The 25,859-nt window shown below is 49.3% G+C and overlaps 1 protein-coding gene across 1 annotated transcript in view; it reads left to right on the forward strand.

Moving 5' to 3' along the window:
* The window catches only part of LOC109876912 (rho guanine nucleotide exchange factor 39-like), an 88,034-nt gene that overhangs the window by 55,979 nt on the left and 6,196 nt on the right, over window positions 1-25,859 (forward strand). Inside the window, exons 7-8 of the mRNA XM_031815463.1 lie at window positions 6,113-6,241; window positions 14,627-14,856. Of these exons, the coding sequence (XP_031671323.1) occupies window positions 6,113-6,241; window positions 14,627-14,856 (359 nt within the window). The remainder of the gene's footprint in view (window positions 1-6,112; window positions 6,242-14,626; window positions 14,857-25,859) is intronic.

The following is a 25,859-nucleotide window of genomic DNA, read 5'->3' on the forward strand; positions in this document are numbered from 1 at the left end:
CATGTAGAGAAAATACTGCACCATGTGTTGTTGTCTGGTTACACATAGAGAACATACTGCACCCTGTAGAGAACATACTGCACCACGTAGAGAAAATACTGCACCATGTGTTGTTGTCTGGTTACACATAGAGAACATACTGCACCACGTAGAGAACATACTGCACCACGTAGAACATACTGCACCATGTAGAGAACATACTGCACCACGTAGAGAACATACTGCACCACGTAGAGAACATACTGCACCATGTGTTGTTGCCTGGTTACACATAGAGAACATACTGCACCACGTAGAGAACAGACTGCACCATGTAGAGAACAGACTGCACCATGTAGAGAACAGACTGCACCATGTAGAGAACATACTGCACCATGTAGAGAACATACTGCACCATGTAGAGAACATACTGCACCACGTAGAGAACATACTGCACCATGTGTTGTTGTCTGGTTACACATAGAGAACATACTGCACCACGTAGAGAACATACTGCACCCTGTAGAGAACATACTGCACCACGTAGAGAACATACTGCACCATGTGTTGTTGTCTGGTTACACATAGAGAACATACTGCACCACGTAGAGAACATACTGCACCATGTGTTGTTGTCTGGTTACACATAGAGAACATACTGCACCACGTAGAGAACATACTGCACCACGTAGAGAACATACTGCACCACGTAGAGAACATACTGCACCACGTAGAGAACATACTGCACCACGTAGAGAACATACTGCACCATGTGTTGTCTGGTTACATGTAGAGAACAGACTGCACCACGTAGAGAAAATACTGCACCATGTGTTGTTGTCTGGTTACACATAGAGAACATACTGCACCACGTAGAGAACATACTGCACCATGTGTTGTCTGGTTACATGTAGAGAACATACTGCACCATATAGAGAACATACTGCACCACGTAGAGAACATACTGCACCACGTGTTGTTGTCTGGTTACATGTAGAGAACAGACTGCACCACGTAGAGAACATACTGCACCACGTAGAGAACATACTGCACCACGTAGAGAACATACTGAACCATGTAGAGAAAATACTGCACCACGTAGAGAACATACTGAACCATGTAGAGAACATACTGCACCACGTAGAGCTTGATAGTTGTGGATAAACAGGTATCCGGACCCAGACAGGATGAATAGGTATCCGGACCCAGACAGGATGAATAGGTATCCGGACCCAGACAGGATGAATAGGTATCCGGACCCAGACAGGATGAATAGGTATCCGGACCCAGACAGGATGAATAGGTAGACGGACCCAGACAGGATGAACAGGTGGACGGACCCAGACAGGATGAATAGGTAGCTGGACCCAGACAGGATGAATAGGTAGCTGGACCCAGACAGGATGAATAGGTAGCCGGACCCAGACAGGATGAATAGGTAGCTGGACCCAGACAGGATGAATAGGTAGACGGACCCAGACAGGATGAACAGGTGGACGGACCCAGACAGGATGAATAGGTATCCGGACCCAGACAGGATGAATAGGTATCCGGACCCAGACAGGATGAATAGGTATCCGGACCCAGACAGGATGAATAGGTATCCGGACCCAGACAGGATGAATAGGTATCCGGACCCAGACAGGATGAATAGGTATCCGGACCCAGACAGGATGAATAGGTATCCGGACCCAGACAGGATGAATAGGTATCCGGACCCAGACAGGATGAATAGGTATCCGGACCCAGACAGGATGAATAGGTATCCGGACCCAGACAGGATGAATAGGTATCCGGACCCAGACAGGATGAATAGGTATCCGGACCCAGACAGGATGAATAGGTATCCGGACCCAGACAGGATGAATAGGTATCCGGACCCAGACAGGATGAATAGGTATCCGGACCCAGACAGGATGAATAGGTATCCGGACCCAGACAGGATGAATAGGTATCCGGACCCAGACAGGATGAACAGGTGGACGGACCCAGACAGGATGAACAGGTGGACGGACCCAGACAGGATGAACAGGTGGACGGACCCAGACAGGATGAACAGGTGGACGGACCCAGACAGGATGAACAGGTAGCTGGACCCAGACAGGATGAATAGGTAGCCGGACCCAGACAGGATGAATAGGTAGCTGGACCCAGACAGGATGAATAGGTGGACGGACCCAGACAGGATGAACAGGTGGACGGACCCAGACAGGATGAACAGGTGGACGGACCCAGACAGGATGAATAGGTATCCGGACCCAGACAGGATGAATAGGTATCCGGACCCAGACAGGATGAATAGGTATCCGGACCCAGACAGGATGAATAGGTATCCGGACCCAGACAGGATGAATAGGTATCCGGACCCAGACAGGATGAATAGGTATCCGGACCCAGACAGGATGAATAGGTATCCGGACCCAGACAGGATGAATAGGTATCCGGACCCAGACAGGATGAATAGGTATCCGGACCCAGACAGGATGAATAGGTATCCGGACCCAGACAGGATGAATAGGTATCCGGACCCAGACAGGATGAATAGGTATCCGGACCCAGACAGGATGAATAGGTATCCGGACCCAGACAGGATGAATAGGTATCCGGACCCAGACAGGATGAATAGGTATCCGGACCCAGACAGGATGAATAGGTATCCGGACCCAGACAGGATGAATAGGTATCCGGACCCAGACAGGATGAATAGGTATCCGGACCCAGACAGGATGAATAGGTATCCGGACCCAGACAGGATGAATAGGTATCCGGACCCAGACAGGATGAATAGGTATCCGGACCCAGACAGGATGAATAGGTATCCGGACCCAGACAGGATGAATAGGTATCCGGACCGGACCCAGACAGGATGAATAGGTATCCGGACCCAGACAGGATGAATAGGTATCCGGACCCAGACAGGATGAATAGGTATCCGGACCCAGACAGGATGAATAGGTATCCGGACCCAGACAGGATGAATAGGTATCCGGACCCAGACAGGATGAATAGGTATCCGGACCCAGACAGGATGAATAGGTATCCGGACCCAGACAGGATGAATAGGTATCCGGACCCAGACAGGATGAATAGGTATCCGGACCCAGACAGGATGAATAGGTATCCGGACCCAGACAGGATGAATAGGTATCCGGACCCAGACAGGATGAATAGGTATCCGGACCCAGACAGGATGAATAGGTATCCGGACCCAGACAGGATGAATAGGTATCCGGACCCAGACAGGATGAATAGGTATCCGGACCCAGACAGGATGAACAGGTGGACGGACCCAGACAGGATGAATAGGTATCCGGACCCAGACAGGATGAATAGGTATCCGGACCCAGACAGGATGAATAGGTATCCGGACCCAGACAGGGTGAATAGGTATCCGGACCCAGACAGGGTGAATAGGTATCCGGACCCAGACAGGGTGAATAGGTATCCGGACCCAGACAGGATGAACAGGTAGATGGACCCAGACAGGATGAACAGGTAGATGGACCCAGACAGGATGAACAGGGAAAAGGACCCAGACAGGATGAATAGGGAAAAGGACCCAGACAGGGTCAATAGGTATCCGGACCCAGACAAGATGAACAGGTAGATGGACCCAGACAGAATGAACAGGTAGATGGACCCAGACAGAATGAACAGGGAAAAGGACCCAGACAGGATGAATAGGTAGCCGGACCCAGACAGGATGAATAGGTAGATGGACCCAGACAAGATGAACAGGTAGATGGACCCAGACAGAATGAATAGGTATACGGACCCAGACAGGATGAATAGGTATACGGACCCAGACAGGATGAATAGGTAGATGGACCCAGACAGGATGAACAGGTAGACGGACCCAGACAGGATGAATAGGTATACGGACCCAGACAGGATGAATAGGTAGCCGGACCCAGACAGGATGAACAGGTAGATGGACCCAGACAGGATGAACAGGTAGACGGACCCAGACAGGATGAATAGGTAGCCGGACCCAGACAGGATGAATAGGTAGCCGGACCCAGACAGGATGAATAGGTAGCCGGACCCCAGACAGGATGAACAGGTAGCCGGACCCAGACAGGATGAACAGGTAGACGGACCCAGACACGATGAATAGGGAAAAGGACCCAGACAGGATGAATAGGTAGCCGGACCCAGACAGGGTGAATAGGTAGCCGGACCCAGACAGGGTGAACAGGGAAAAGGACCCAGACAGGGTGAATAGGTAGCCGGACCCAGACAGGATGAATAGGTAGCCGGACCCAGACAGGATGAATAGGTAGCCGGACCCCAGACAGGATGAACAGGTAGCCGGACCCAGACAGGATGAACAGGTAGACGGACCCAGACACGATGAATAGGGAAATGGACCCAGACAGGATGAACAGGTAGATGGACCCAGACAGGATGAACAGATAGACGGACCCAGACAGGATGAATAGGTAGCCGGACCCAGACAGGATGAATAGGTAGCCGGACCCAGACAGGATGAATAGGTAGCCGGACCCAGACAGGATGAATAGGTAGCCGGACCCAGACAGGATGAATAGGTAGCCGGACCCCAGACAGGATGAACAGGTAGCCGGACCCAGACAGGATGAACAGGTAGACGGACCCAGACACGATGAATAGGGAAAAGGACCCAGACAGGATGAATAGGTAGCCGGACCCAGACAGGGTGAATAGGTAGCCGGACCCAGACAGGGTGAACAGGGAAAAGGACCCAGACAGGGTGAATAGGTAGCCGGACCCAGACAGGATGAATAGGTAGCTGGACCCCAGACAGGATCAACAGGTAGCCGGACCCAGACAGGATGAACAGGTAGCCGGACCCCAGACAGGATCAACAGGTAGCCGGACCCAGACAGGATGAATAGGTAGATGGACCCCAGACAGGATGTTATGTTTGGGGGCAAATCCTGTGCAACACATCATTGAGTACCACTCCATATTTTCCAGCGTTGTAATTGTTAAGGAATGGGGAGTTTTTCATGATAAACAAAATAAACTGTATAAAGCTAAGCACTGTCAAAATCATGAAGGAAAACCTGGTTCAGTCTGCTTTCCACCAGACACTGGGAGTCAGACACTGGGAGATGAAGTCACCTTTCAGCAGGACAATAACCTAAAACACAAGGCCAAATCTACTCTGGAGTAGAAGACATTGAATATTCCTGAGTGTCCGAGTTACAGTTTTGATTTAAATCTACTTCAAAATCTATGGTAAAAACTGAAAATGGTTGTCTAGCAATGATCCACAACCGATTTGACAGAGCTTGAAGAATAATCAAATAATAATAATTATAGGCAATCCAGGTGTGACTGAATTCAGGTGTGATTTACCAGGTGTGACTGAATTCAGGTGTGATTTACCAGGTGTGACTGAATTCAGGTGTGATTTACCAGGTGTGACTGAATTCAGGGGTGATTTACCAGGTGTGACTGAATTCAGGGGTGATTTACCAGGTGTGACTGAATTCAGGGGTGATTTACCAGGTGTGACTGAATTCAGGGGTGATTTACCAGGTGTGACTGAATTCAGGTGTGATTTACCAGGTGTGACTGAATTCAGGTGTGATTTACCAGGTGTGACTGAATTCAGGTGTGATTTACCAGGTGTGACTGAATTCAGGTGTGATTTACCAGGTGTGACTGAATTCAGGTGTGATTTACCAGGTGTGACTGAATTCAGGTGTGATTTACCAGGTGTGACTGAATTCAGGTGTGATTTACCAGGTGTGACTGAATTCAGGTGTGATTTACCAGGTGTGACTGAATTCAGGTGTGATTTACCAGGTGTGACTGAATTCAGGTGTGATTTACCCAGAAAGACACAGCTGTAATCTTTGACAAAGTTACTTCTACAAAGTATTGACTGAGGAGTGTGAATACTTGTGTAAATTAGATTTCTGTATTTCATTTGCAACACACAAAAAAAAAGACTGTCTTCATGGGGTATTGTGTGTAGATGGGTGGCACTACTATCTATAATGAATTCAGGCTTTAACACAAAACAATGTGGAGTAGGTCAAGGAGTATGAGTACTTCCTGAAGGCACTGTTAGCTACTTCCGGGGTGTTTCAGTAATCCATTCTGGCAGCTAACCCTCATCTGTCTACCCATGATGCTTTAGGGTCGGTGAAGCTGATCTCTGAGGTATCCCAGCGTATCCAGGACAACGCCCGCAGCCATGACAACCACCTGCAGCTGCGGCGGGTGCAGAGACTGCTGAAGGGGAGAAAGACCAAGGTGGAAGCTCCAGGTTGGTTCTGATTCTGCCCCTCTCACTCTCTACCCCTCTCACTCTCTGCCCCTCTCACCCTCTGCCCCTCTCACCCTCTGCCCCTCTCACCCTCTGCCCCTCTCACCCTCTGGCCCTCTCACCCTCTGCCCCTCTCACCCTCTGTCCCTCTCACCCTCTACCCCTCTCACCCTCTACCCCTCTCACTCTCTCTTTCAATTAAATTCAAAGTGCTTTTTTGGTGTTGTGACTTTACTTTAATCTGATGACTTATTTATTTAATCAACTAAATATGTTTAATTGTTACCCTTTTTTTAACCGAATCATATAACAATTACTTCATTAGGATTTGGGGCACCACGGAAGAGAACCACGGAAGCGTTACCATCTCGAGAATTAAACTCGAGAAGATATATATATTTCCTCGATAAACAGTCATCTGATTAATCATCATTCTGACCAGTCGTAACCTTGGATCTGCAGAAACCCCAGCCTTATGATTCAGTACTACACACATTGGTTTAATTATTTACTAGCTAACTACATAATAACACAGAATAACCATACACCCTTTAGATGGAACCGAGGTCCCTAGTGGATTGACAAAATATGTCTGCTTGTACACATCGACATGGAGACTTATCGTTGATACATTTCAGAACTATTCTCACATGAATCATATAGTTTTCACACGAACCGCCGGCCGTTTTTTGGAATAAGAAATCATGACTGTATTTACGTGCGAACGCCTTTGTTCGGCGTTGATCTGTCGGAACCAGCCTTCCCATTACAACCTGTAATGTAAATGGAGTTTTATTATGGATTTCATCTAATGGACAAACACAAAATAGTCCAAATTGGTGAAGTGAAAGTGAAATAGCTTGTTCACTTTCTGCAAACAGGTGGACTTGATTTAAGTGTCACATGGTCTGTGTGTATCTGATACACCTGTTCTGAATGGCCCCAGAGTCTACAACACCACTAATCAAGTGAAAGTGAAATAGCTTGTTTCAAAGAATCTAAAGAAATTCTAACCGGAAAAGTGGTGCTGTATGTATTCACCCCCTTTGCTATGAAGCCCCTAAATAAGATCTGGTGCAACCATTTACCTTCAGAAGTCACCTAATTAGTTAGACTGCAAACAGGTGGACTTGATTTAAGTGTCACATGGTCTGTGTGTATCTGATACACCTGTTCTGAATGGCCCCAGAGTCTACAACACCACTAATCAAGGGGCACCACCAAGCAAGCGTCAACATGAAGAGCGCAAACCCAACACCTTTCATCACCCCGTGAACACCATCCCCACAGTGAAGCATGGTGGTGGCAGCATCATGCTGCAGGGACTGGGAAACTGGTCAGAATTGAAGGGATGATGGATGGCGCAAAATACAGGGAAATTATTGAGGGAAACCTGTTTCAGTCTTACAGAGATTTGAGACTGGGACGGAGGTTCACCTTCCAGCAGGACAATGACCCTAAGCCTACTGCTAAAGCAACGCTCAAGTGGCTAGATGTGCCAAGCTTATAGAGACATACCCCAAGAGACTTGCAGCTGTAATTGCTGCAAAAGGTGTCTCTACAAAGTATTCACCTTGGGGTCAAGCATGCTCAAGTTTTCTATTTTCTTTGGTCATATTTCTTGTTTGATTTACACAAAAAAAAAATATTCATCTTCAAAGTGGTAGGCATGTTGTGTAAATCAAATGATACAAAACCCCCCCAAAAAATCTATTTTAATTCCAGGTTGTAAGGCAACAAAAACAACAGCTCAGTTTTCACCTCCATTTTGTGGGCAGTGTGCACATAGCCTGTCTTCTCTTGAGAGCCAGGTTTTCCTTCTGTGTTTGTGAACAGAGACCCAGGACCAGCTTGCTTAGGGGACTCTTCTCCAGGTTCATCTCTCTGTAGGTGATGGCTTTGTTATGGAAGGTTTGGGAATCGCTTCCTTTTAGGTGGTTGTAGAATTGAACGTCTCCTTTCTGGATTTTGATAATTAGTTGGTATCGGCCTAATTCTGCTCTGCATGCATTGTTTGGTGTTCTACATTGTACACTGAGGATATTTTAGCAGAGTTCTGTATGCAGTCTCTCAATTGGGAGTTTGTCCCATTTCGTGAAGTCTTGGTTGGTGAGCGGACCCCAGACCTCACAGCCATAAAGGGCAATGGGCTCTATGACTGATTCAAGTATTTTTAGCCAGATCCTAATTGGTGTGTTGAATTTTATGTTTCTTTTGATGGCCTGGAAGGTCCTTCTTGACTTGTCTCTGGGATGGTTCACGGCTTTGTGGAAGTTACCTGTGGCGCTGATGTTTAGGCCAAGATATGTATAGTTGTGTGTGCTCTAGGACAATGGTGTCTAGATGGAATTTGTATTTGTGGTCCTGGAAACTGGACCTTTTTTGGATCACCATTATTTTGGTCTTACTGAGATTTACTGTCAGGGCCCAGGTCTGTCAGGGCCCAGGTCTGTCAGGGCCCAGGTCTGTCAGGGCCCAGGTCTGTCAGGGCCCAGGTCTGTCAGGGCCCAGGTCTGTCAGGGCCCAGGTCTGTCAGGGCCCAGGTCTGTCAGGGCCCAGGTCTGTCAGGGCCCAGGTCTGTCAGGGCCCAGGTCTGTCAGGGCCCAGGTCTGTCAGGGCCCAGGTCTGACAGAATCTGTGCAGAAGATCTAGGTGCTGTTGTAGGCCCTCCTTGGTTGGGGATGGAAGCACCAAATGATCAGCAAACTGTAGACATTTTACTTCTAGTAGGGTGAGGCCGGGTGCTGCAGACTGTTCTAGACTGTCCCTCACCAGTTCGTTGATATGTATGTTGAGGAGAGTGATGCTCAAACTGCATCCCTGTCTCACTCCACGGCCCTGTGGGAAGAAGTTCATTCCTATTTTAACCGCACACTTGTTTGTGTACCTGTCTCTTCTCTACTATTCTCTCTACTTCTCTACCTCTCTCCTCTCTCTCTCTACTTTACCTCTCTCCTCTCTCTCTCTACTTCTTTACCTCTCTCCTCTCTCTCTCTACTTCTTTACCTCTCTCCTCTCTCTCTCTACCACTCTCCTCTCTCTCTACTTCTCTCCTCTCTCTCTCTACTTCTCTACATCTCCTCTCTACTTCTCTATCTCTCGCTCTACTTCTCTACCTCTCTCCTCTCTCTCTCTACTTCTCTACCTCTCTCATCTCTCTCTCTACTTCTCTACCTTTCTCCTCTCTCTCTCTCTACTTCTTTACCTCTCTCCCCTCCTGTCCTCTCCTCGTCTCCTCCGTCCTCTCTTCCTCCTCTCCCGTCCTATCTTCTCCTCCTCCTCTTCTCCCGAGGGAGTGGTCCACATGTAGAAGGAACAACAGAGAGACGTCGTCCTCGTGCCTCCCTCACCCTGCCTGTCTCCCCACGGACCAATTACAGACTCATCTAGTGGACCGGCACATGAAAAGGAAGCTGTGTGTATATGAACACACACACACACACACACAAATGCGTCTATGGACACTGCTGTGTCTTTTATGTGTGTGTGTGTGTGTGTGTGTGTGTGTGTGTGTGTGTGTGTACTTAGCACAAAAGGTGTTCGGGAGGCTGCCATAAGCATGGCTGTGAATAGCTAGTGAGCAGCAGGTCTCTCTGTTCGTGTGGAGGAGGTTTTTCATCAGATCCGTGGTTCTCAGGCCCCTTTCAACTCTCTACTGAGCCTCTTTCCTCTCTTTCAGCCAATCAGGTCTGAATCCTTCCTAACTAACATCAAGACAAGCACCAGTCTGACTCGGCCCCTCCCTCACAGTCCCGCCACCCCAGCCCTCAAAGCCTCTCCTTCAACCTCCAGCACTTCTACTGTGGCTAAAAGAAAGGCTAGCTGCTTCTCCAGTGATTGGTCCCAAATGACACCCTTTCTCCTACATTGTGTTTAACCAGAGGTGAGGAGGTAGCCAGGCAGAGAGATGGAGCCCATAGAGTAGCCCATCAGATGAGGTAGCCAGGCAGAGAGAGATGGAGCCCCTAGATTATATTGAGTAGGCCATCAGATGAGGAGGTAGCCAGGCAGAGAGATGGAGCACATGGAGTAGCCCAGCAAAAGATAGAGGCTGATTGTGAGATAAGAATTAAAAAGAGAGGAATCAATGAGACATCGATACCACAGACAGTCTGGCTGGACGGAGTTATCCTGGGAGGTTGGGGGGGGGTGTAGAGAAGGTGGGGGCTGGAGAGATGTCTGGAGGCTGGCAGGGAGGATGGAGAGAGGGAGGCTGGAGGGAGGGAGGGAGGATGGAGAGAGGCAGGCGGGATGGAGGCTGGATCCCGTACCTAACCTGAAACAACACAGGAACGATCCCGTACCTAACCTGAAACAACCCAGGAACGATCCCGTACCTAACCTGAAACAACTCAGGAACGATCCCGTTCATCCAATCATACACGACAGTGCTGTGGGACAAAGTCCACTTCAAATGAATCTCTCCCCCCGTACCATGTCACCCCAGTCCAGTGTCCCCATCCCTTCCTCTCACCATGGTCACGGCAGGGGGTACCATGGTCCTTTGTTGTTCAACCTTCTTCACCTGGGCCTTGCTACACACACACACACACACACACACACACACACACACGGGATCGTTCCTGTGTATATACAGTGCCTTGCGAAAGTATTCGGCCCCCTTGAACTTTGCGCCCTTTTGCCACATTCCAGGCTTCAAACATAAAGATATAAAACTGTCTTTTTTTGTGAAGAATCAACAACAAGTGGGACACAATCATGAAGTGGAACGACATTTATTGGATATCTCAAACTTTTTTAACAAATCAAAAACTGAAAAATTGGGCGTGCAAAATTATTCAGCCCCTTTACTTTCAGTGCAGCAAACTCTCTCCAGAAGTTCAGTGAGGATTTCTGAATGATCCAATGTTGACCTAAATGACTAATGATGATAAATACAATCCACCTGTGTGTAATCAAGTCTCCGTATAAATGCACCTGCACTGTGACAGTCTCAGAGGTCCGTTAAAAGCGCAGAGAGCATCATGAAGAACAAGGAACACACCAGGCAGGTCCGAGATACTGTTGTGAAGAAGTTTAAAGCCGGATTTGGATACAAAAAGATTTCCCAAGCTTTAAACATCCCAAGGAGCACTGTGCAAGCGATAATATTGAAATGGAAGGAGTATCAGACCACTGCAAATCTACCAAGACCTGGCCGTCCCTCTAAACTTTCAGCTCATACAAGGAGAAGACTGATCAGAGATGCAGCCAAGAGGCCCATGATCACTCTGGATGAACTGCAGAGATCTACAGCTGAGGTGGGAGACTCTGTCCATAGGACAACAATCAGTCGTATATTGCACAAATCTGGCCTTTATGGAAGAGTGGCAAGAAGAAAGCCATTTCTTAAAGATATCCATAAAAAGTGTCGTTTAAAGTTTGCCACAAGCCACCTGGGAGACACACCAAACATGTGGAAGAAGGTGCTCTGGTCAGATGAAACCAAAATTGAACTTTTGGCAACAACAACAAACGTTATGTTTGGTGTAAAAGCAACACAGCTCATCACCTGAACACACCATCCCCACTGTCAAACATGGTGGTGGCAGCATCATGGTTTGGGCCTGCTTTTCTCCAGCAGGGACAGGGAAGATGGTTAAAATTGATGGGAAGATGGATGGAGCCAAATACAGGACCATTCTGGAAGAAAACCTGATGGAGTCTGCAAAAGACCTGAGACTGGGACGGAGATTTGTCTTCCAACAAGACAATGATCCAAAACATAAAGCAAAATCTACAATGGAATGGTTCAAAAATAAACATATCCAGGTGTTAGAATGGCCAAGTCAAAGTCCAGACCTGAATCCAATCGAGAATCTGTGGAAAGAACTGAAAACTGCTGTTCACAAATGCTCTCCATCCAACCTCACTGAGCTCGAGCAGTTTTGCAAGGAGGAATGGAAAAAAATGTCAGTCTCTCGATGTGCAAAACTGATAGAGACATACCCCAAGCGACTTACAGCTGTAATCGCAGCAAAAGGTGGCGCTACAAAGTATTAACTTAAGGGGGCTGAATAATTTTGCACGCCCAATTTTTCAGTTTTTGATTTGTTAAAAAAGTTTGAAATATCCAATAAATGTCGTTCCACTTCATGATTGTGTCCCACTTGTTCTTGATTCTTCACAAAAAAATACAGTTTTATATCTTTATGTTTGAAGCCTGAAATGTGGCAAAAGGTCGCAAAGTTCAAGGGGGCCGAATACTTTCGCAAGGCACTGTATATATATACATACACACACACACACACACACACACACACACACACACACACGCACAAACAGGGCTATCCTCCCTACACACACACACACACACAGGGCTCCTCTCCCCCTGGTGCCAGCCGACTGACCGACAGGTCTTTGTAGTAGAGAATAGTTAACTCTTTGACAGCGGAGGTTGAAAGGAGAGGACATGGAGAGGGGAGCTCACAGTTCCTGCTCTTTGAACCCCCGGATGGCTGGGGGCTCAGAGGGCTGTTGATGGGTCTGTACTCTGTACTGTACAGACCAGGGGCCCGGAGGCTCAGAGGGCTGTTGATGGGTCTGTACAGACAAGGGGCCTGGCTGGAGGCTCAGAGGGCTGTTGATGGGTCTGTACAGACAAGGAGCCTGGCTGGAGGCTCAGAGGGCTGTTGATGGGTCTGTACTCTGTACTGTACAGACACGGGGCCCGGAGGCTCAGAGGACTGTTGATGGTTCTGTACTTTACAGACACGGGGCCCGGCTGGCTGGGGGCTCAGAGGGCTGTTGATGGGTCTGTACTCTGTACTGCACAGACCAGGGGCCCGGCTGGAGGCTCAGAGGGCTGTTGATGGTTCTGCACAGATCAGGGGCCCGGATGGCTGGAGGTGTGTGTAGGGAGGATAGCCCTGTTTGTAATGTGTGTGTGTGTGTGTGTGTGTGTGTGTGTGTGTGTCGTGGTCAATTCCATTTGAAATTGGAGCTGGAAGTACACTGAAATGTACATTTAAATCTCTTCAATGCTCTTCAATAAGAACAATTTATGAATTGGAATTTGAAAATGGTTTACTCTCTGAATGGACTAGGATTTACATTGAGTTGACCCCTGACCCTGGTGTGCCCCAGCTACTTCAATCTAACAACACAGCATATCAACCCCTGTCTGCCTGCCTGCCTGCCTCTCTCTTTGTCTCTTTCTCTGTGTCTCTCCCTCTCTCTCTCTCTCTCTCTCTCTCTCTGTGTCTTTCTCTCTCTCTCTGTGTCTTTCTCTCTCTCTCTGTGTCTTTCTCTCTCCCTCTCTCTCTCTCTCTCTCTCTCTCTCTCTCTCTCCTCTCTCTCTCTCTCTCTCTCTCTCTCTCTCTCTCTCTCTCTCTCTCTCTCTCTCTCTCTGTGTCTCTCTCTCTCTCTGTGTCTCTCTCTCTTGTGTCTCTCCTATGTCTCTCTCTCTCTGTGTCTTCTCTCTCTCTCTGTGTGTCTCTCTCTTCTCTCTGTGTCTCTCTCTCTCTCTCTGTGTCCTCTCTCTCTCTCTGTGTCTCTCTCTCTCTCTGTGTCTCTCTCTCTCTCTGTGTGTGTCTCTCTCTCTGTGTGTCTCTCTCTCTCTCTCTCTCTCTGTCTCTCTCTCTCTCTCTCTGTCTCTCTCTCTCTCTCTCTGTCTCTCTCTCTCTCTCTCTCTCTCTCTCTCTCTCTCTCTGTCTCTCTCTCTCTCTCTCTCTCTCTCTCTGTCTCTCTCTCTCTCTCTCTCTCTCTCTCTCTCTCTCTCTCTCTCTCTCTCTCTCTCTCTCTCTCTCTCTCTCTCTCTGTCTCTCTCTCTCTCTCTCTCTCTGTCTCTCTCTCTCTCTCTCTCTCTCTCTCTCTCTCTCTCTCTCTCTCTCTCTCTCCTCTCTCTCTCTCTCTCTCTCTCTCTCTGTGTGTCTCTGTCTCCATTTGTCTACCTTTGTTAAATATGATTTCTCTTATATTCCAACTGTCATCCTTTGTTTCTCTCCATCCCTCTCCTATATTATTTCTCTTATATTCCACCTGTCATCCTTTGTTTTGTCTCACTCTCTTCTCTCTGTCCTTAAATAATGTTCCTAATTACGTTAGTTAATTACGCTTCATTTGGAGGACGGTTAGATTGACAAGGCAATTAGCAAGGTGACAACAGAAGAAACACCTTCTTAGGAATGAATGACAACTTGACAGACTGGTAGCAAGCTCCTCTCACCTCCCCTCTCCCTCCCCTCCCTCTCTCTCCCTCCTCTCTCGCTCTCTCCCTCTCTCGCTCCTCCTCTCTCGCTCTCTCGCTCCTCCTCTCTCGCTCTCTCCCTCCTCCTCTCACCTCCTCTCTCACCTCCTCTCTCTCTTTCTCCTCTCCCCTCACTCACTCACTCCCTCACTCCTCTGTCTCTCCCTCTCTCCTCTGTCTCTCTCTGTACCCCACAGGACGCTGGTACCTGCGTGAGGGCTGGCTGCGCACCGTCCCCCCTAAAGGAGCAGAGGTCAAACCCAAGATGTTCTTCCTGTTTAGTGATGTCCTTCTCCAAGCCAAGCCCTGCCACCCTCTCCATCCCACCAACGGAGATAAGTTTGCTGGCCAGAGAGTCTACCCACTGAAGGACTGTACTGTGGACAAGGTGTTTGGGCACACCCAGAGCCAGGGCGGCCTCCTCAGTGTGAGTGACATATGTTTAATGATTTGCTGGTGTAGATATCAGTCTTTACCCCCCTGCTGTCTGTGATGGTGGATTAGAGCACTGTGTCAAACCTCCCAATAAAATACTCTCTCTCTCCCTCCATACTGCTCTTTCCGTCTCTCTCTCTCTAGGAACAGTGGGTTAACTGGTCTAGGAACAGTGGGTTAACTGGTCTAGGAACAGTGGGTTAACTGGTCTAGGAACAGTGGGTTAACTGGTCTAGGAACAGTGGGGTTAACTGGTCTAGGAACAGTGGGGTTAACTGGTCTAGGAACAGTGGGGTTAACTGGTCTAGGAACAGTGGGGTTAACTGGTCTAGGAACAGTGGGGTTAACTGGTCTAGGAACAGTGGGTTAACTGGTCTAGGAACAGTGGGTTAACTAGTCTAGGAACAGTGGGTTAACTGGTCTAGGAACAGTGGGTTAACTGGTCTAGGAACAGTGGGGTTAACTGGTCTAGGAACAGTGGGTTAACTGGTCTAGGAACAGTGGGTTAACTGGTCTAGGAACAGTGGGGTTAACTGGTCTAGGAACAGTGGGGTTAACTGGTCTAGGAACAGTGGGTTAACTGGTCTAGGAACAGTGGGTTAACTGGTCTAGGAACAGTGGGGTTAACTGGTCTAGGAACAGTGGGTTAACTGGTCTAGGAACAGTGGGGTTAACTGGTCTAGGAACAGTGGGGTTATCTGGTCTAGGAACAGTGGGGTTATCTGGTCTAGGAACAGTGGGGTTATCTGGTCTAGGAACAGTGGGTTAACTGGTCTAGGAACAGTGAGGTTAACTGGTCTAGGAACAGTGGGTTAACTGGTCTAGGAACAGTGGGTTAACTGGTCTAGGAACAGTGGGTTAACTGCCTGTTCAGGGGCAGAACGACAGATTTGTACCTTGTCAGCTCGGGGGTTTGAACTTGCAACCTTCCGGTTACTAGTCCAACGCTCCAACCACTAGGCTACCCTGCTGCCCCCATATAGTGCAGTACTAATGACCAGAGAACCGAGGGTGGTGTCTGTTCCCTGTATAGTGCAGTACTAATGACCAGAGAACCGAGGGTGATGTCTGTTCCCTGTATAGTGCAGTACTAATGACCAGAGAACCGAGGGTTGATGTCTGTTCCCTGTATAGTGCAGTACTAATGACCAGAGAACCGAGGGTGATGTCTGTTCCCTGTATAGTGCAGTACTAATGACCAGAGAACATGTACTGAATAGAGATTCCTCTCCTGGGTACGTCTGTCTCATCAGTCTGACGTCAGACGTCTCTCCACCGTCTGATGTGATGGTGGGCTGCTTGTCTCTGGTGAGAGACAGATGGGACAGGACGGTGGGAGAAGTTCTCTCTGTCTCTCTCTCTCTCTCTCTCTCTCTCTCTCTTTTCTTCAGGATGGTGGGAGAAGTGCTCCTCTCTCTCTCTCTCTCTCTCTCTCTCTCCGTCAGATTAGATCTGTCTCTTCTTCAGGATGGTGGGAGAAGTTCTCCTCTCTCTCTCTCTCTCTGTCAGATTAGATCCGTCTCTACTTCTTCTTCTCCTCCTCCGTCCCCAGTAAATACATCTTCCTCAAGTCGTTTCCTGTCTCTCCTCCAGGCCTCCCGTACGTCGGCCGACTCCTCTGCCGGGCCCACTAACCACTCAGCATTATCTAACGCCACAAATGGCATTTCATTAGCTTGTTATCCCCGCGGAGGCCTGAACGCTGTACGCTCAATAGCATTATGGGTAATTTCTCATAAAGACACATTATTGATCCTGGGCTTGTCCCGGGCCCTACTCTACAGTTGCGTCCCAAACGGCACCCTATTCCCTATGTAGTGCACTACTTTTGACCAGGATCTATAGGGGTAGTGCACTACTTTTAGTGTATCAGGTGGCGTTTGGGCCGGTCTGCCTGGCGCTCTAGAAACGTGTCTGTCAGCAGTCCCTGAATCCCTCCTCCTCCACATCATGAAGAATTAAACACAGACTCAATTAGACAGCGCTAAATACCACGGATATCTCTATATGCAGTTGGAGGGGGGGAGGGAGAAGGAAGAGCTTTTATGAAAATAGCTCTTCCTGTTTACTTTTTCTCATCTGTGTTTGGGGAACACTCCTCACTCTCCCTTCCTCTCTCCGTCTGCCTCTCCTCGTCTGCCTCTCCTTCCCCCTGTCTAACTATCCCCTCACTCTCTCCCTTCCTCCCTTCCTCTCCTCGTCTGCCTCTCCTTCCCCCTGTCTAACTATCCCCTCACTATCTCCCTTCCTCTCCTCGTCTGCCTCTCCTTCCCCCTGTCTAACTATCCCCTCACTCTTTCCCTTCCTCTCCTCGTCTGCCTCTCCTTCCCCCTGTCTAACTATCCCCTCACTCTTTCTCTTCCTCTTCCTCCCTTCCTCTCCCAGTCTTCCTCTCCTTCCCCCTGTCTAACTATCCCCTCACTCTCTCCCTTCCTCTCCTCGTCTGCCTCTCCTTCCCCTGTCTAACTATCCCCTCACTCTTTCTCTTCCTCCCTTCCTCTCCTCGTCTTCCTCTCCTTCTCCCTGTCTATCCCCTCACTCTCTCTCTTCCTCTCCCTGTCTGCCTCTCCTTCCCCCTGTCTAACTATCCCCTCACTCTTTCTCTTCCTCTTCCTCCCTTCCTCTCCTCGTCTTCCTCTCCTTCTCCCTGTCTAACTATCCCCTCACTCTCTCTCTTCCTCTCCTCGTCTTCCTCTCCTTCCCCCTGTCTAACTATCCCCTCACTCTTTCCCTTCCTCTCCTCGTCTGCCTCTCCTTCCCCCTGTCTAACTATCCCCTCACTCTTTCTCTTCCTCTTCCTCCCTTCCTCTCCCAGTCTTCCTCTCCTTCCCCCTGTCTAACTATCCCCTCACTCTCTCCCTTCCTCTCCTCGTCTGCCTCTCCTTCCCCCTGTCTAACTATCCCCTCACTCTTTCTCTTCCTCTTCCTCCCTTCCTCTCCTCGTCTTCCTCTCCTTCTCCCTGTCTAACTATCCCCTCACTCTCTCTTCCTCTCCCTGTCTGCCTCTCCTTCCCCCTGTCTAACTATCCCCTCACTCTTTCTCTTCCTCTTCCTCCCTTCCTCTCCTCGTCTTCCTCTCCTTCTCCCTGTCTCACTCTCTCCCTTCCTCTCCTCGTCTGCCCCTCCTTCCCCCTGTCTAACTATCCCCTCACTCTTTCTCTTCCTCCCTTCCTCTCCTCGTCTTCCTCTCCTTCTCCCTGTCTAACTATCCCCTCACTCTCTCTCTTCCTCTCCTCGTCTTCCTCTCCTTCCCCCTGTCTAACTATCCCCTCACTCTCTCTCTTCCTCTCCTCGTCTTCCTCTCCTTCCCCCTGTCTAACTATCCCCTCACTCTCTCTCTCCCTTCCTCCCTTCCTCTCCTTCCCCCTGTCTAACTATCCCCTCACTCTCTCCCTTCCTCTCCTCGTCTGCCTCTCGTTCCCCCTGTCTAACTATCCCCTCACTCTCTCCCTTCCTCTCCTTCCCTCTGTCTAACTATCCCCTCACTCTCTCCCTTCCTCTCCTCGTCTGCCTCTCCTTCCCCCTGTCTAACTATCCCCTCTCTCTCCCTTCCTCTCCTTCCCCCTGTCTAACTATCCCCTCACTCTCTCTCTTCCTCTCCCAGTCTTCCTCTCCTTCCCCCTGTCTAACTATCCCCTCACTCTCTCTCTTCCTCTCCTCGTCTGCCTCTCCTTCCCCCTGTCTAACTATCCCCTCACTCTTTCTCTTCCTCTTCCTCCCTTCCTCTCCTCGTCTTCCTCTCCTTCTCCCTGTCTAACTATCCCCTCACTCTCTCTTCCTCTCCCTGTCTGCCTCTCCTTCCCCCTGTCTAACTATCCCCTCACTCTTTCTCTTCCTCTTCCTCCCTTCCTCTCCTCGTCTTCCTCTCCTTCTCCCTGTCTCACTCTCTCCCTTCCTCTCCTCGTCTGCCCCTCCTTCCCCCTGTCTAACTATCCCCTCACTCTTTCTCTTCCTCCCTTCCTCTCCTCGTCTTCCTCTCCTTCTCCCTGTCTAACTATCCCCTCACTCTCTCTCTTCCTCTCCTCGTCTTCCTCTCCTTCCCCCTGTCTAACTATCCCCTCACTCTCTCTCTTCCTCTCCTCGTCTTCCTCTCCTTCCCCCTGTCTAACTATCCCCTCACTCTCTCTCTCCCTTCCTCCCTTCCTCTCCTTCCCCCTGTCTAACTATCCCCTCACTCTCTCCCTTCCTCTCCTCGTCTGCCTCTCGTTCCCCCTGTCTAACTATCCCCTCACTCTCTCCCTTCCTCTCCTTCCCTCTGTCTAACTATCCCCTCACTCTCTCCCTTCCTCTCCTCGTCTGCCTCTCCTTCCCCCTGTCTAACTATCCCCTCTCTCTCCCTTCCTCTCCTTCCCCCTGTCTAACTATCCCCTCACTCTCTCTCTTCCTCTCCCAGTCTTCCTCTCCTTCCCCCTGTCTAACTATCCCCTCACTCTCTCTCTTCCTCTCCTCGTCTTCCTCTCCTTCCCCCTGTCTAACTATCCCCTCACTCTCTCTCTTCCTCTTCCTCCCTTCCTCTCCCTGTCTGCCTCTCCTTCCCCCTGTCTAACTATCCCCTCACTCTCTCTCTCCCTTCCTCTCCTCGTCTGCCTCTCCTTCCCTCTGTCTAACTATCCCCTCACTCTCTCTCTCCCTTCCTCTCCTTCCCCCTGTCTAACTATCCCCTCACTCTCTCTCTTCCTCTCCTCGTCTGCCTCTCCTTCCCTCTGTCTAACTATCCCCTCACTCTCTCTCTTCCTCTCCTCGTCTGCCTCTCCTTCCCTCTGTCTAACTATCCCCTCACTCTCTCTCTTCCTCTCCTCGTCTGCCTCTCCTTCTCCCTGTCTAACTATCCCCTCACTCTCTCCCTTCCTCTCCCAGTCTGCCTCTCCTTCCCCCTGTCTAACTATCCCCTCACTCTCTCTCTTCCTCTCCTCGTCTGCCTCTCCTTCCCCCTGTCTAACTATCCCCTCACTCTCTCTCTCCCTTCCTCCCTTCCTCTCCTTCCCCCTGTCTAACTATCCCCTCACTCTCTCTCTTCCTCTCCTCGTCTGCCTCTCCTTCCCTCTGTCTAACTATCCCCTCACTCTCTCTCTTCCTCTCCTCGTCTGCCTCTCCTTCCCCCTGTCTAACTATCCCCTCACTCTCTCTCTTCCGCTCCTCGTCTGCCTCTCCTTTCCTCTGTCTAACTATACCCTCACTCTCTCTCTTCCTCTCCTCGTCTGCCTCTCCTTCCCTCTGTCTAACTATCCCCTCACTCTCTCTCTTCCTCTCCTTGTCTGCCTCTCCTTCCCCCTGTCTAACTATCCCCTCACTCTCTCTCTTCCTCTCCCTGTCTGCCTCTCCTTCCCCCTGTCTAACTATCCCCTCACTCTCCCTCTCTTCCTCTCCCTGTCTGCCTCTCCTTCCCCCTGTCTAACTATCCCCTCACTCTCCTCTCTTCCTCTCCTCGTCTGCCTCTCCTTCCCTCTGTCTAACTATCCCCTCACTCTCTCTCTTCCGCTCCTCGTCTGCCTCTCCTTTCCTCTGTCTAACTATACCCTCACTCTCTCTCTTCCTCTCCTCGTCTGCCTCTCCTTCCCTCTGTCTAACTATCCCCTCACTATCTCTCTCTTCCTCTCCTCGTCTGCCTCTCCTTCCCCCTGTCTAACTATCCCCTCACTCTCTCTCTTCCTCTCCCTGTCTGCCTCTCCTTCCCCCTGTCTAACTATCCCCTCACTCTCTCTTCCTCTCCTCGTCTGCCTCTCCTTCCCTCTGTCTAACTATCCCCTCACTCTCTCTCTTCCTCTCCTCGTCTGCCTCTCCTTCCCCCTGTCTAACTATCCCCTCACTCTCTCTCTTCCGCTCCTCGTCTGCCTCTCCTTTCCCCTGTCTAACTATCCCCTCACTCTCTCTCTTCCTCTCCTCGTCTGCCTCTCCTTCCCCCTGTCTAACTATCCCCTCACTCTCTCTCTCCCTTCCTCTCCTTCCCCCTGTCTAACTATCCCCTCACTCTCTCTCTTCCTCTCCTCGTCTGCCTCTCCTTCCCCCTGTCTAACTATCCCCTCACTCTCTCTCTTCCTCTCCTCGTCTGCCTCTCCTTCCCCCTGTCTAACTATCCCCTCACTCTCTCTCTTCCGCTCCTCGTCTGCCTCTCCTTCTCCCTGTCTAACTATCCCCTCACTCTCTCTCTTCCTCTCCCTGTCTGCCTCTCCTTCCCCCTGCAAATAAATAAATAAAAAATCCTACAATGTGATTTTCTGGGGAAAGAAATCTCATTTTGTCTGTCATAGTTGAAGTGTATCTATGATGAAACTTACAGCCCTCTCTCATCTTTTTAAGTGGGAGAACTTGCACAATTGGTGGCTGACTAAATACTTTTTTGCCCCACTGTATACAGAGAGACCATCCATCTGTCTCCTCTATCCTCATATACAGAGAGACCATCCATCTGTCTCCTCATATACAGAGAGACCATCCATCTGTCTCCTCATATACAGAGACCATCCTTCTGTCTCCTCATATACAGAGAGACCATCCATCTGCCTCCTCATATACAGAGAGACCATCCATCTGTCTCCTCATATACAGAGACCATCCATCTGTCTCCTCTACCCTCATATACAGAGAGACCATCCATCTGTCTCCTCTACCCTCATATACAGAGAGGACATCCATCTGTCTCCTCTACCCTCATATACAGAGAGGACATCCATCTGTCTCCTCTACCCTCATATACAGAGAGACCATCCGTCTGTCTCCTCTACCCTCATATACAGAGAGGATATCCATCTGTCTCCTCTACCCTCATATACAGAGACCATCCATCTGTCTCCTCTACCCTCATATACAGAGAGGATATCCATCTGTCTCCTCATATACAGAGAGACCATCCATCTGTCTCCTCATATACAGAGAGACCATCCATCTCTTTCCTCATATGCAGAGAGGACATCCATCTCCCTCCTCTACCCTCATATACAGAGAGGACATCCATCTGTCTCCTCATATACAGAGACTATCCATCTTTCTCCTCTACCCTCATATACAGAGAGACCATCCATCTGCCTCCTCATATACAGAGCGACCATCCATCTCTCTCCTCATATACAGAGACTATCCATCTTTCTCCTCTACCCTCATATACAGAGAGACCATCCATCTGTCTCCTCATATACAGAGAGACCATCCATCTGCCTCCTCATATACAGAGCGACCATCCATCTCTCTCCTCATATACAGAGACTATCCATCTTTCTCCTTTACCCTCATATACAGAGAGACTATCTATCTGTCTCCTCATATACAGAGAGACCATCCATCTGTCTCCTCTACCCTCATATACAGAGAGAACATCCATCTGTCTCCTCATATACAGAGAGACCATCCATCTGCCTCCTCATATACAGAGAGACCATCCATCTCTCTCCTCATATACAGAGAGGACATCCATCTGTCTCCTCATATACAGAGACTATCCATCTTTCTCCTCTACCCTCATATACAGAGAGACCATCCATCTTTCTCCTCATATACAGAGAGACCATCCATCTGCCTCCTCATATACAGAGAGACCATCCATCTCTCTCCTCATATACAGAGAGACCATCCATCTCTCTCCTCATATACAGAGAGACCATCCATCTCTCTCCTCATATACAGAGAGGACATCCATCTGTCTCCTCATATACAGAGAGACCATCCATCTCTCTCCTCATATACAGAGAGGACATCCATCTGTCTCCTCATATACAGAGACTATCCATCTTTCTCCTTTACCGTCATATACAGAGAGACTATCTATCTGTCTCCTCATATACAGAGAGACCATCCATCTGTCTCCTCTACCCTCATATACAGAGAGGCCATCCATCTGTCTCCTCATATACAGAGAGACCATCCATCTCTCTCCTCATATACAGAGAGGACATCCATCTGTCTCCTCTACCCTCATATACAGAGAGGACATCCATCTGTCTCCTCTACCCTCATATACAGAGAGAACATCCATCTGCCTCCTCATATACAGAGAGACCATCCATCTCTCTCCTCATATACAGAGAGGACATCCATCTGTCTCCTCATATACAGAGACTATCCATCTTTCTCCTCTACCCTCATATACAGAGAGACCATCCATCTTTCTCCTCATATACAGAGAGACCATCCATCTGCCTCCTCATATACAGAGAGACCATCCATCTCTCTCCTCATATACAGAGAGACCATCCATCTCTCTCCTCATATACAGAGAGGACATCCATCTGTCTCCTCATATACAGAGACTATCCATCTTTCTCCTCTACCCTCATATACAGAGAGACCATCCATCTTTCTCCTCATATACAGAGAGACCATCCATCTGCCTCCTCATATACAGAGAGACCATCCATCTCTCTCTCCTCATATACAGAGAGACCATCCATCTCTCTCCTCATATACAGAGAGGACATCCATCTGTCTCCTCATATACAGAGAGACCATCCATCTGCCTCCTCATATACAGAGAGACCATCCATCTCTCTCCTCATATACAGAGAGGACATCCATCTGTCTCCTCATATACAGAGACTATCCATCTTCCTCCTTTACAGTCATATACAGAGAGACTATCTATCTGTCTCCTCATATACAGAGAGACCATCCATCTGTCTCCTCTACCCTCATATACAGAGAGGACATCCATCTGTCTCCTCATATACAGAGAGACCATCCATCTCTCTCCTCATATACAGAGAGGACATCCATCTGTCTCCTCTACCCTCATATACAGAGAGGACATCCATCTGTCTCCTCTACCCTCATATACAGAGAGAACATCCATCTGTCTCCTCATATACAGAGAGACCATCCATCTGCCTCCTCATATACAGAGCGACCATCCATCTCTCTCCTCATATACAGAGACTATCCATCTTTCTCCTCTACCCTCATATACAGAGAGACCATCCATCTGTCTCCTCATATACAGAGAGACCATCCATCTGCCTCCTCATATACAGAGCGACCATCCATCTCTCTCCTCATATACAGAGAGGACATCCATCTGACTCCTCATATACAGAGACTATCCATCTTTCTCCTCTACCCTCATATACAGAGAGACCATCCATCTTTCTCCTCATATACAGAGAGACCATCCATCTGCCTCCTCATATACAGAGAGACCATCCATCTCTCTCCTCATATACTGAGAGACCATCCATCTCTCTCCTCATATACAGAGAGGACATCCATCTGTCTCCTCATATACAGAGAGACCATCCATCTGCCTCCTCATATACAGAGAGACCATCCATCTCTCTCCTCATATACAGAGAGGACATCCATCTGTCTCCTCATATACAGAGACTATCCATCTTTCTCCTTTACCGTCATATACAGAGAGACTATCTATCTGTCTCCTCATATACAGAGAGACCATCCATCTGTCTCCTCTACCCTCATATACAGAGAGGACATCCATCTGTCTCCTCATATACAGAGAGGACATCCATCTGTCTCCTCTACCCTCATATACAGAGAGGACATCCATCGGTGTCCTCTACCCTCATTAACAGAGAGGACATCCATCTGTCTCCTCCACCCTCATATACAGAGAGGACATCCATCTGTCTCCTCTACCCTCATATACAGAGAGGACATCCATCTGTCTCCTCTACCCTCATATACAGAGAGGGCATCCATCTGTCTCCTCTACCCTCATATACAGAGAGGACATCCATCGGTGTCCTCTTCCCTCATTAACAGAGAGGACATCCATCTGTCTCCTTTACCCTCATATACAGAGAGGACATCCATCTGTCTCCTCTACCCTCATATACAGAGAGGACATCCATCGGTGTCCTCTTCCCTCATTAACAGAGAGGACATCCATCTGTCTCCTTTACCCTCGTATACAGAGAGGACATCCATCTCTCTCCTCTACCCTCATATACAGAGAGGACATCCATCTGTCTCCTCTACCCTCATATACAGAGAGGACATCCATCTGTCTCCTCTACCCTCATAGACAGAGGACATCCATCGGTGTCCTCTACCCTCATAGACAGAGAGGACATCCATGTAGTCAGAGGTGGAGAACTAACAGAGGACTGTCACAGTAATATGTTACTGTCTGAGGTGTTAGTGGTTTATTTCTGGGCCTGCCCTGCCCTCTAGTGTTCAGGCTGGGTCATTGCAGCAGCTCTTTGAATGAAGGAGCCATAAGGAACCTTACTGTAATACGATGTCCTAATACAAGGATACAATTGTCAACCATTTTCTAGACTTCTAGTCGTTGATTGAGGGGAAGCTGGAAGAACCCCAGCCATTTCTTGACAGACCGGCTGAGAGGAACAGACAGACATGCAGACTCTCCCCCCTCCTCTCCCTCAGTCTCACTTCTATCTTTATGTCCCTAACCCCCCCTCCTCTCCCTCCCTCCCTCTTTATGTCCCTAACCCCCCCTCCTCTCCCTCCCTCCCTCTTTATGTCCCTAACCCCCCTCCTCTCCCTCTCTCTTTATGTCCCTAACCACCCCTCCTCTCCCTCCCTCCCTCTTTATGTCCCTAACCCCCCCTCCTCTCCCTCCCTCCCTCTTTATGTCCCTAACCCCCCCTCCTCTCCCTCCCTCCCTCTTTATGTCCCTAACCACCCCTCCTCTCCCTCCCTCCCTCTTTATGTCCCTAACCCCCCCTCCCCTCCCTCCCTCTCTCTTTATGTCCCAAACCCCCCCTCCTCTCCCTCCCTCCCTCTTTATGTCCCTAACCCCCCCTCCTCTACCTCCCTCCCTCTCTCTTTATGTCCCTAACCCCCCCTCCTCTCCCTCCTCCCTCCTCTCCCTCTTTATGTCCCTAACCCCCCCCCTCCTCTCCCTCCCTCCCTCTCTCTTTATGTCCCTAACCCCCCTCCTCTCCCTCCCTCCCTCTTTATGTCCCTAACCCCTCCTCCTCTCCCTCCCTCTTTATGTCCCTAACCCCCCTCCTCTCCCTCCTCCCTCTTTATGTCCCTAACCCCCCCTCCTCTCCCTCTCTCTTTATGTCCCTAACCACCCCTCCT

The sequence above is a fragment of the Oncorhynchus kisutch genome, unplaced genomic scaffold, assembly GCF_002021735.2.
Source record: "Oncorhynchus kisutch isolate 150728-3 unplaced genomic scaffold, Okis_V2 Okis09a-Okis19a_hom, whole genome shotgun sequence".
Lineage (NCBI taxonomy): Eukaryota > Metazoa > Chordata > Actinopteri > Salmoniformes > Salmonidae > Oncorhynchus > Oncorhynchus kisutch.